Source organism: Triplophysa rosa, linkage group LG11, assembly GCF_024868665.1.
Source record: "Triplophysa rosa linkage group LG11, Trosa_1v2, whole genome shotgun sequence".
NCBI lineage: Eukaryota > Metazoa > Chordata > Actinopteri > Cypriniformes > Nemacheilidae > Triplophysa > Triplophysa rosa.
Genome location: NC_079900.1, coordinates 1,209,801 through 1,222,037, shown reverse-complemented (window position 1 = coordinate 1,222,037; position 12,237 = coordinate 1,209,801). Strand labels below are relative to the sequence as shown.

Here is a 12,237-nt window from a genome sequence, read left to right as displayed (position 1 = left end):
TTTATTCTTGGTCTTGTAGCAGAGTCATGACAAAGCCTTAGGTTTTATGTGGAGAGAATCATATTATGGTCTATCATAACATATTATGCATTCTCTTCAGTGTCGCGTCTCTGGCCCCGCCCCCTTGTTATCCCGTTTAGCTTCCCATTAGTGTTTGATCCCTACCACCTGCCCTTCACCCTCCCTGTGTCATTATCCCTCGTTTGTATTCCCCTATTTAATGCCCTTGTTTTCTCTGTCCTGTGTCGGTTCGTCTTGTATTGTGCCTAGTCGTGTCCGGTATTGCTATTTGTTTGGTTTTGCCTGTCCTTGTGAATACCTTACCTGTACCTTGGTGTGAGACGTTGTGTCAGTTTATTTCTAGTTTGGTTTTGTGCCCCCACGTGGGAAGTCTTTGTTTCTTTTTATTCCATAGTATTATTTAGTCTTGTCTTTGTTACCCCATTGTGGGCTTTTGTTTTGTTTTTTGTTTCAAATAAACCTGTTTCTTGTTAACCCCTTAATACCCGCTGCCTGCAATTGGGTTCTTCCGAAATCCGTGACAGAACGAACCGACCACAACTGAACCTAGCAGGCAGCCCCATGGACAGGCTCCCAACCAGCCGGTGGCCGTGTACCGGTAATCCGGTATGGTGGGAGGCATTAGCCTCCCAGTCACACGCCTGAGGTGGCCCGTTCCCGGCCCAGTGCCATCGGCCTTTACTGGACTATGCTCAGGAGGTCGAGGCCAGGAAGGCATCCGTCCCCGAGGTGCTGGTGAGTGCCTACCTCATGGCCGGGATGGACGACCCACCATCTTTTCCGGAGCGGGAGGAGTTGGTTTACCAGCCGTTCCCACAGTTAGTGGAACGGTTGCAGCTTCGAGAGGAGTGTGGCAAAGACTCCTCTCCCAGCAATCATCCAATCTCCTCTCGTCCCGGTCTGACGTCCATCCCGGAGGACCGTGTGGTGGGTACTCTCACCTTGGGTAACTCCACGCCATCATCCTCCTCACCTCCTGCAGCCTCCCTACCACCAGTCAGCCTCGGTGGGAAGCAGGGAAGGCGAGAGTCCTGGGCGTCATCCTCGGAGGACTCCAACCCGGAGCCAACCGTACCGTTTGCCTTCTACTTGCAGCCGGCAACCGGGCGGGTGGCCAGACTCAAGAGAAAGAGGCAACGGCGAGCAGTGCGAGGTGGGGCCAGCCCGGTGCAGCCGGCGTCCAGTCCGGTGCAGCCGATACCCAGTCCGGTGTCGTGTCCAGTGTCGAGTCCAGTCCGATGCTGCCGGCGTCCAGTCCGGTGGTGCAGCCGGCGTCCAGTTCGGTGGTGCTGCCGATGTCCTGTCCAGTGTCCGGTCCGGTGCGGCCGGCGTCCGGTCCGGTTCGGCCGGCTTCCAGTCCGGTGCGGCCGGCGTCCAGTCCGGTGGTGCAGCCGGCGTCCAGTCCGGTGGTGCTGCCAATGTCCTGTCCAGTGTCCAGTCCGGTGCGGCCGGCGTCCAGTCCGGTGTCCAGTCTTGTGTCCAGTCCTGTGTCCAGTCTTTTGTCCAGTCATGTGTCCAGGCTGGTGATCCAGCCGGCGTCCAGTCCGGTGATCCAGCCGGCGTTCGGTCCGGTGATCCAGCTGGCGATCGGTCCGGTGCAGCCGGAATCCAGTCTGGTGGTCCAGCCGGCGTCCTGTCCGGTGGTCCAGCCGGCGTCCAGTCCGGTGGTCCAGCCGGCGTCCAGTCCGGTGCAGCCGGCGTCCAGTCCGGTGTCCAGTCTTGTGTCCAGTCCTGTGTCCAGTCTTTGTCCAGGTGTCGTGTCCAGTCCGGTGTCCAGCCGTAGCCAGCCGGGCCGATCGGCTCGTCCGGTGCAGCCGGCGTCCAGTCCGGTGCCAGCCGGCGTCCTCGAGTCCGGTGATCTCCTGCAGCCGGCCGTACAGTCCGGTGTTCCAGCCGGCGTCCAAGTCTGTTCCAGCCGGCGTCCAAGCCCTGTCCAGCCGGCGTCAAGTCCTGCCTGCCGCCTTCCGCTGGCGTCAAGCCCTGCCCGCCGGCCTTCCATGCCGGCCTTCCAGCCGGTCCTAGTCCGGCAGCCAAGCCGACCCCTGGGAAACTCCCAGGGCCAAAGACTGTCCCACCCCAGGACTCCTCCTAAGTCCCACAGGACTCTGCGCACTCGAGCGCAGCCGGGGACTGGGACTTCTCCCACCCCCATGGACTGCCCCCTATGGGCCCTTGTTTGGCCCCACCCCCCCTCCCATGTTTGTTATTTTTGATGTCCCACCCAGTCCTGTTGTTATTGTGTCTTGTCTGCCCTTGATTTTGTTTTCTTTGTTTTGCTTGTCCTGTCTGTCTCCCACTCTGTCTGTCCGTTAGTCTACCCCTTGGTGACACCTGGGGTGTCATTAAGGGGGGGCTTCTGTCATGCTCTGCTTCAGTCATGTTTTTCTTGGTCTTGTAGCAGAGTCATGACAAAGCCTTAGGTTTTATGTGGAGAGAATCATATTATGGTCTATCATAACATATTATGCATTCTCTTCAGTGTCGCGTCTCTGGCCCCGCCCCCTTGTTATCCCGTTTAGCTTCCCATTAGTGTTTGATCCCTACCACCTGCCCTTCACCCTCCCTGTGTCATTATCCCTCGTTTGTATTCCCCTATTTAATGCCCTTGTTTTCTCTGTCCTGTGTCGGTTCGTCTTGTATTGTGCCTAGTCGTGTCCGGTATTGCTATTTGTTTGGTTTTGCCTGTCCTTGTGAATACCTTACCTGTACCTTGGTGTGAGACGTTGTGTCAGTTTATTTCTAGTTTGGTTTTGTGCCCCCACGTGGGAAGTCTTTGTTTCTTTTTATTCCATAGTATTATTTAGTCTTGTCTTTGTTACCCCATTGTGGGCTTTTGTTTTGTTTTTTTGTTTCAAATAAACCTGTTTCTTGTTAACCCCTTAATACCCGCTGCCTGCAATTGGGTTCTTCCGAAATCCGTGACATTAACTGTGACGACTACAGAAAGTTAAATGATAAAAATATGATTAAAGTAATTAGATATGAGATACTGGCTAAATTAAATGATCAACTTAAAGTGTGTGGTTCAAGCACTTACCCAGTGTTTTCCTTGGGTTTTTTCTTTGCTTTCTGTCTTTCCTTCTTTCTTGGTTGTGGATTCATCTGCTTTATTATTTAAAACACACACACACAGTTCTCTAATCTTATTGAATTATCTGACGGTTTTAGACCAGCCCATTTTAACGAAACAGGATATTTATTGTGCCGCATGAAAGCTTGCATGTACCACTATATGATGTTATTGCAGGTAAGAACTGAATAAAAATGTAACATCTGAGAAATAAACAGATAATTAAACATGTCAGAAGAAATTGAAACGTTAGGAAACAACATCTCAACACTCTAACACGGTGTCTACACCGAATACCACTGGCGCCGCATCTAGTGGACAAAATGTAAAATTATAATTTTTCTCGTTCAGTAGACACGGTGTAATACTCACTTTTTTTCTGGTCTTTTCTCTTTCCTAAATGTTTGTTGTACATCTCTTCAGTGTAGCACTGCCCTTGATCCTTTTTAAACAGACGTTCAATCTTGCTTGTTAGTTTTCTCATCTCTGACTGGTCATTCATGGTCTTGCTGCAGGTGTGATATCTTTCTCCACACTTCTTTAACAGCTTCTTCACTGGGTTTTTCTTCAGATAATTGCTCATAGTGTCACACTCTTCTTCACTCTCATAAGTGAAGATGACCATAACAAACTGAATAACTTTATCACCAAATACTCTCTGTAGCCATTCCAGACACTTCTTATCAGCATCTGTCAACTGACCCAGTTGAACAACAAAGATGAAGGCACAGATTTCATTTTCATGAACTAGTTGATATACCAAGTCCAGCTGACATTCAGTGAAGTCAATCATGTTAAAGACTGAAACATGATGTCCTGATATCTGTATGTGTGAAGGAACAATTCTAGGAGTTTCTTCAGTTTTAATGCAGATCTGTTCTTCTCCCAGTAAAATGTTATCATGACCAAACTGGACTGATGTCGAGTTTCCAAATAGGACAAGTGTCAAACTGTGAATCTCTTGATCTAGAAAAAAAACATACACTGTAACTGATTCTATATAAATGAATTCATTTGTGCCTAACAAGCTAATAGTTCAAAGCTACCACTATGTGATGTAGTTGTTTTCTTACCCATGTTGTCTTGAGCTGAACCTCTGTTTTTGTCCTCGTTGCTTTCCATTATGTACTGTATGGAAAACGGCAACTTAATCATGTTAACATTGTCACGTTTTTTTACAGTTCTGTAAACGGGTACAATTTCTTTACAAATGCATAAAAAACTTGATCTGAAAATTGTAATTTGTACTCAGATTATTACCAAATTTCTGTATGCAGAGTGCAGCTGGAAGAGATTCTATATTCACAGTACTTTCATCCACTGCCTTCTAAGAATTATGAAGGTATTATGAACATAACATGGCTGTAGATATAAAACATTTAATATGACTTTTTTATAATAATGCACAATAAACATACACACACACACACACATATGAATATAACGTTTCAGAAGTCTAACCTGGATGTCGTCCCACATCTTTTAAAATGAAACTTCATGTGCCAGTTGTGTCTATTTAAAGGGTAAAATGTGTACATTCTGCATTCCTTTAGTCAGCTGACATGTCCTATTATCTTTTCTTTAAATATATCAGGAAAGTTATGGGAATTTTGTCGGAAAGATGTAGAACAACAACATTGAACAGATTCATTATAAATTAGGCTACTCAGTGTGCAGTTAGGTTAAGTCAAGTGAGTTTCAGTTGAAGGTTGGTCTCAGCTTGACCGGTGGAGGTTTGCAGCTCATCGGCACTAAGTATTGTTCACTATGTCCATGCCTTTATGACCACATGTGTCTTCTAATGCCTTTACATTGAACACAAAAAATTATTTTCACCAAAGCCAACTCCACTTCAAAAGTAATTTTTTTGGTCGTTTAATTGTAATTTTAAAAAATTCTTGATGATTCCAAACAGCTTTACAGAAAATCATGCATGTCTTACCCAGTGTACTAAATCTGTTTCCTGGAATACAAACCTGCTTCATCAGAAAGATCCTGCTTGACTGCATTCTTTAGGAATTTCCCACTCTTCACTCTTTTCAGACCAGCAAAAACAAGCAGCCGAAACCAGGTCTGTTTTTCAGACTTGGCTTACTATAAAATATGTTAAGAATTCTAAGACGTTGACTAAATACTTTCACTTTTATTACGCTTCTTTTTTTTACCAGTTCTTTAGCTTGTAATAAAAACTGTACGTGTAATTGGTGTGCAAAGTTACAAATCTCAAACGGCACATTAAAGTGAGTCAGAAATTGCTTTGTTTGTACTACAGTGAAACTATAGTCCTGCAGTCACTTCCGTGATGAGTCTGCTTGGCCACATTAAAACATAATGCTGTCCGCTGACTGCTTTTGTGTAGGCCGAGAGTTTGATGTTTTATTGTTTATAATTTGTTTATTCGTGGAGATGCTGTTATCATACATTTACTACCTAACAGACCAAACCAATTTTTTTGTTAAGGAGACACTGTTTTCAGATGTCAGGGGAAAAGCACATTGTTTGACCTTCCAAAAGGAAATAGAAAAAACTGGTTGCAATTTATATTTAACATGATTCCAAAGCACTGCAGCCAGAATCTCCACTTTAGTTTTCTGCATTTTTGCTTCCTGAATCATACAGAATTCCAAGCTCAGTTGCACTGTTCCTGAAGAATGAATACATCTGTTGCTTTAAGATCACAAGCTGTAAAGTCTGCATTGTTATTTACAGACCTGCAGACTCGGAAGAGGTGAAAAAGGGGACACACGTACAATTAGAATTTCTGTTGGGGTGTCTGGGGAGTCCTTCCCCCTAAGAACATTTTTGTGATTTTTACTTTCAATTTATGCGTTCTGGTGCACTCTGAAAAGAAAAAATGCAATATTTGCGTCAAGTAAAAAGCTTTTGTCACACCAGCCACAATTTGCTGCTCAAAATGTTTTGGCCAGCACAAGTTTGTACAATTGCACCACATGACATCTGTAACAGAAGCTAATCACATGACGTATGACCAAGGTGAAGCTTATAGCCTACGCGCATATTAAACACTTAATTGTTATTTTGCGACGTAAGAAACATGCTGTTCTACTGTAATATATCTAAACTACGATTATGTCAACAGTAACCATGGTCAGCACAATCATTCATTACGGTGATTGTTTCATAACGTGTTCATAGAGAGCGGGTTCACATAAAAACAATATCCTGACGATAAATTAATGTCTGATGAAGCGAATCGATCGTTAGGTCTGTGCAATAATTACATTATTATTAGTGGTAAACTACAGCTTCAGCATCTGACACTTCGACCAATATCAATCGCACCCAAGTGCCCTACTCACTTAGAAGGGCACAGCTTTTGAAGTGGGAATTCTGAAGGAAGATCTCATAATATAGCTGTTTGGAACACACTGAGTAATAAAAACAACGCAAATTCCTCTTTATCCGACATGATACCTGGTGTTGCGTCATCTTCAGAGGTGACTTTCGAGGGCGCAAAAATGACGTTCGAAGCAGACTGATTACCTGACGCTATGTTGCCTGTATCTGTGTTTTGAATTTTCAAACTATGGCACCTGAGGACTTACATCTTACAAATAAACAAAGACCCCCCCCACGCTCTGAAAAAAAAACTCTTCTGATCAGCATATTTTGATTCAAAACAGTGAATTTCGCCAAAAAGCAACGAGTTTGCAGGCATGTATTTATGGATTTATCTGACACTTATCATTTGCATGCTTGTTACCAGTCCTTCAGTTTCACCGCACATGTTTTTATACATCTGACACATTTTTAGAGGGGGCTGAGGACTGACGTGTAGAAACACTGAAACAATTCCTGAATACACTTGAGGCTAAGAACTAGTTTTGCCTTTAGGCTTACTGTATCTTTAGATGATCAGTGGAGTATTATAATATATACATTGAATGATCTTTGACTGTATCTGATTCATTTGAATATATGACAGGGTTGCTGCACACTTTGTGAAATCAAATTTAAGACTTTTTAAGTACTGTTTAAGACCTGAACAAAGAAAAAATAATACCATTTTTATACAGCAGAACAAACAGCCTTTAACACACGTTTAACATATTACTCAGAAGAATGAAAGAATCAAAACAGATACATCTCAAATAGGTCCATCATATTTGTCAGAAGCGTTTTTCTTAATTTCCTTATCCAGCTCCTCTCTTTTCTCAGTGTGTTTGACTTTGTTCTGCCATCTGCAATAAAAAAAAGCTACTTTGAAACTACTTATATTTTTATGACAATCTCACAAAAATACAGAAGTATAGTATTTGTACGGAGGCTGAATCAGAAATGGCATACTCAATGAGTAGGTACTCAATTTCAGTAAGTATGAGGGCTAAATGGCAGGTGCTGTTATGCCTGAATGGGATATTGATTCTTCTTCTGTTCCTTTTCAATGGCTGGTGGCAACTTGCGTTAGAGGTGCATATCCGCCACCTACTGTACTGGAGTGAGGGCCAGAGATTAGTCATGTGACGTCATGACAAGTGCAACAACTTTAGTCATGAAAGACTTTGCATTAACACCATAACATGGGTTTTGTACAAGTAAACAACACATGAAACAACGCTTTCAATTTTCTTCAAGTAAAGCACATTCAGAGCTTTTTATATTCATGTATTTTCATTTTAACCTTGTAGGGCTATATGCTCCTGATAAAAGTAAACCATTAAAAGCATTACAACAGCTTTGTGATTTCAACAGATTTGTGATGTGTTTTCTCAGTTTAATTTCGGCAATAACAGGCCCATCCACACTTCCCATTGTGAAGAATGATCATGCCAATGGAATTTTATTTGATCTGGGAATAATTATCATGTATTTTGTTATATCTGAGAGTTAAAAAACATTTAAGCAATATTTACATTTACGCATTTGGCAGACGCTTTTATCCAAAGCGACTTACATTGCATTGTCCTAAACATTTGTTTCTAAGTATGTGCAATCCCCTGGGATCGAACCCACAACCTTGGTGTTGTTAACGCCATGCTCTTACCACTGAGCTACAGGAGATATAATATTGAGATATAAAACCACTCCAGCTGGTTCAGAACGCAGCAGAACGTCTCGTCTTCCAATGTGACGGCCCTTTTCATCTCTCTACCGGTCGAAGCCCGTATCAGAATCAAGTCACTAATGCTTGCCTACAGGACTATCACTGGATCTGCACCGGCATACTTTCACAACCCTCCTACACTCCTACACCCCATCAAGATCCCTGCGTTCAGCAAACCAGCGGCGTCTTGTGTTGCCTTCTCATAAGGGCAGTAAATCGCTCTCCCGCTCATTCTCCTTCACAACTCCTTCCTGGTGGAACACTCTTCCTAACTCAGTCCGGTCAACCACATCTCTCACAACATTCAAAACCCATCTCTTCTGTGAGTACTTGACAGACAAATGAAAAAAAAGCACTAACCCTCTCTCTTTCTCTCAACAGGTAGTGTTCTGGCTTTTGTTGAAACTAGTAAACTTTGCATTAGCACCTATCGTATTATTGCTCCTGTATNTACTCAGTAGTGGAGAATAAAGGTTTTCGCAAGCTTCTCAATGTGGTTGCACCTCGATACCAACTACCATCTCGTTGGCATTTCTCTCGCACAGTTATACCACAACTTTACCAAGATGCGAAAACAAAAGTAAAAGAAGCTCTCTCAAAAATTGAAGGGAAATTTGTGCACTGCACGTCTGACATCTGGACGAGCAAATTTTCCACAAATGCATATCTTTCTCTCACTGGCCACTGGATAGAATGCAAACAGAGTCCACAAGGAATAGATGAACATAAACGTGTGACAGCACTTCTCAAGATGGAGGTTCTTAATGAAGATCACACAGCAGCCAACATTCTACATCACCTCCAGGCCGTTGTGAAACAATGGCAAGATGATGTTGGAGCGAAATTTTCTGTTGAGTATTTTGTCACAGATAATGCCACTAACATGGTTAAGGCAATGGCTGATGGTAACTATGTGCACATTAGGTGTATGGCTCACACCTTACACCTAGTGGTAACAGCTGCTCTAAAAGAGTGCCGGGGAGTGACCAATGTGATATTGATTGCTCGCAAGATCTGCTCGCAAGATCACTGGGTTTGTACACAGATCAAACAAAGCTGTGAACAAACTTCACAAAATCCAGGAAGAGCTTGGCCTTCCCAAGAACACTTAGGTGCATGATGTGTCAACCAGGTGGAATTCCTCCTTCCACATGCTCCAGTGGCTGTTGGAGCAGAGACGACCACTGACTACCATGAGTGCAGAGATGGATCTGGGAGGTGTAATGTCACACCATCAATGGGAACTAGTGCAGGCCATTGTGAAAATACTACAACCATTTGAGGAGGCAACACGCACTGTGTGTGAGGATGTGCTTCTCTGTCTTCTGTTATCCCTTGTGTGCAGGCTCTCAAGACTGCATTAACAAACTTAAAGGTGGATGCGGATGTACAGGCTCTTCCAGAGGCACTTAAAATGGTGACCACATTGCAGTCTCAGTTGGCTCAGCGCTTCCAGGCTGTCTTTGATGACTCCTCAGGTCATTACTTTAAAGCTACCCTACTGGATCCCCGATTTAAGAGCTTGCCCATGTCACTACTTAGTACATCAGAGTTTGACAGGTTCAAGGCAGATGTGGCTGCAGAACTCCAAGTGGATGATGTTTCTGGGGTACCTGAAGCTGCCAGTTCATCCTCATTTGAGAGTGAGACCAGTGGGCAAAAAAGCCTCTTTTGGGGCGCAATGCACAATCTTGCTAAACCAAAAGCCAAATCTGCCTCATCTGGTGCTATGACCTCCCTCAAGATAGTTGAGAGCTACTTAGCTGAGGACAGCACTGAATCACTGACCTCAGATCCTGCAGTGACCTTCTGGTCAAAAATGATGCAGCCACAGCCAGCCCTGGCTCATGTGGCAATGAAATATCTCACCTGCCCCCCAACAAGTGTCTCCTCTGAGAGGATCTTTAGCACAGCAGGAGATATTGTGTCCCCACATCGCTCCAGACTGCTCCCCTCACATGTGGAGGAGCTTGTGTTCACAAAATACAACATGGAGAAATTTAACTGAGAGTATGTTGGCAGAAGATATCTTCTTCCAAGTGAAATATGGTTAAGTTATGGTTAACATAAAACATAAAAAAAAAAAATTTAAAAACATTAAAACATAAAAATAAAAAATAAAAACATAAAAAAACCTTTTGTGTCTGTTTTTTGGCAGACAGTTGACAATAGCAGGGCTGTATCTTTTAGTATTATGTAGAATACAACTTTTGTTCTGCCAGATCTCCCAGTCAGGGGTTGATAAAGTTTAGTTCTTGGAATTCTGTGCATTAGAAAGAAGTTCTTTCAGAAGAAGAACAGTTCTTTGAAGTATTATTTGTTTTTATTCTGTCTGTTCAGCGTCCTCCAACAAGGACGGGTGGTGGTGGCGTTCATAATGTTCACAATGGTATTTTATTAGTTGTTGGTTTAACCATGGATGAGGTAATGGCTGTTATGTTATTTTCTTTTCAATGATGTTCCTTGTTACATGTTCAAAAACATCAACCAATATTGCATATCCATAATTATTATAATGAATATAATTAAAGAATACTTACACTATAATGTAAATTAGAAGTGTAACGCAAAAAAACTGGATTTTTACGCCTATTTTGAATTTTACTCGAATACAAATACAAATACAAATACAATTAAAGCTGCGAGCAGCGATGATCGGGCCCTCGCAGAAAGTGCCACCGCAACCCGATTGCATAAGGAAAACAGTGAATGGTAGGCGATAAAATTAATGCAGGCGAATTATAGTAGGATTTATTTATTTAAATGCATCACATTCCCTTTTGCCAGCTGGTGGCGCTATTGCTATAATTGAACACTGACATGGATATGTGTTCAGGCCAGTACTATTATCAAACATGTGAAATGTGAGGCCGGTCAGACATTGTGTGCCTGAGTTACTATAGCTTCCTGTTTCATGGCGAAACATCAAACTTTGTCAGGCCGCCACGGACACGCCCCTCAATGAAAAGTCAAGAACTTGCAATGTATAATCACAAAGGTGTGAAAGATCATACTTGCCAAATATGATGTTGAATTGTTTGAATCTCTATGAGTTAATCACAGTTTAAAACATGCCTCTTCCAGTTTCCTGCAGGTGGCGCTATAACTGTATCTGAATATTACCATGTAGATGTCTTCAGGCCAGGACTTTTATCAAATGGGTGAAGTCTGTTGGACTTCACCCATTTGTTGGGCCTGTTGGACATTGTATGCCTGAGTTACAACAACTTCCTGTTCCTGGCGAAACGTTCCCCCACGAAAAGTCAAGATCTCCGCAATTTAACTTCGCAAAGGCCTTGAGATGAAAATGACATGAAGATGATGTTGATCGGATTAAAACTCTAGGAGGAGGAGTTAAAGTACGACGACTGGAAATTGCAAAAATTTACCAAATTGCACAGGAAATTAAAAATAACGGACTTCCTGTTTAGTTTAGAGATATGCTCCAAGAGACTTTTCTTAATGATTCGGGGTCTTCTATGAGTCCACCAAATTTGGTGCATGTATGTTTTGCATAGCGGTCTGGGCAGTTCTAGGTGGCGCTAGCTAGCCATTTTGCCACGCCTAATTTTAAAACCCCTATCAGACGTAAATTTTCGCCACGTCTGATGCGTGTGCAAGTTATTGTGAGTTTTTGAGCATGTTTAGGCCTTCAAATTAGCGATCAAAGAGGGAGAAGAACACAGAAACAATAGGGCTCTGCACCGCAGTGCAAGCCGGTGGCTTGCTCCTCCGTGCTCGGGCCATAAATACTTTCCCCCCCTCAACAAATACAAATACAGATACAAATACCGGCTGCATTGCACACCCTTAGTCTCCATGTATGCCTCTGTTCCTCTTGCCTTTGTCGTGTAAGTAACCTTGGATTATCTTGCCCTGTTTTGGACGTTGTGTCGTGTTAGGATTATTGTTTATTTTGCCCCCTCACGGGAAGTGTTTGTTTTGAGTTCTTGAACTTCTTGTTAAGTGATCGTGTCCTGTTTTTTCCCCATTGTGGGTTTTTGGTTCCTGTTTTGTCGTGTTTATTATTTATTAAAGTCTGTGTTTAACCCCTTCACCACCACCTGCCTGTGCTTGGGTT

General features: G+C 43.2%; 2 protein-coding genes across 6 annotated transcripts in view; one reads left to right on the top strand and one right to left on the bottom strand.

Moving 5' to 3' along the window:
• LOC130561091 (fas-binding factor 1 homolog) overlaps window positions 1-12,237 on the top strand; it is a 33,704-nt gene that overhangs the window by 2,821 nt on the left and 18,646 nt on the right. The gene's annotated exons all lie outside the window — the stretch shown is intronic.
• On the bottom strand, window positions 2,412-6,785 carry LOC130561154 (GTPase IMAP family member 6-like). Of its 4 annotated transcripts, none has more exons than XM_057345318.1 (6): window positions 4,553-6,785; window positions 4,352-4,453; window positions 4,165-4,274; window positions 3,464-4,057; window positions 3,059-3,126; window positions 2,412-2,958 (listed from the first exon to the last, which is right to left on the bottom strand). In XM_057345318.1, exons 3-6 carry the CDS (start codon window positions 4,244-4,246, stop codon window positions 2,893-2,895), a joined length of 810 nt encoding a protein of 269 aa, XP_057201301.1. In that variant the 5' UTR covers window positions 4,247-4,274; window positions 4,352-4,453; window positions 4,553-6,785; the 3' UTR covers window positions 2,412-2,892. The 4 variants fall into 4 exon arrangements, with proteins under 4 accessions (XP_057201301.1, XP_057201303.1, XP_057201304.1 ...); XM_057345320.1 differs by having other exon boundaries at window positions 4,165-4,219; XM_057345321.1 differs by having other exon boundaries at window positions 4,165-4,219; window positions 4,352-4,418; window positions 4,553-4,566.

What these genes read in the sequence shown, in the direction of transcription:
- LOC130561154 (XM_057345318.1), bottom strand. Translation starts at nt 4,246, where the DNA reads ATGATTAAGTTGCCGTTTTCCATACAGTACATAATGGAAAGCAACGAG. An exon ending in TTCAGCTCAAGACAACATGG is followed by an intron (nt 4,058 to 4,164) that starts GTAAGAAAACAA and finishes TTTTTTTTCTAG; the next exon opens with ATCAAGAGATTCACAGTTTG. An exon ending in AAACCCAAGGAAAACACTGG is followed by an intron (nt 2,959 to 3,058) that starts GTAAGTGCTTGA and finishes AACTTTCTGTAG; the next exon opens with TCGTCACAGTTAATGTCACG.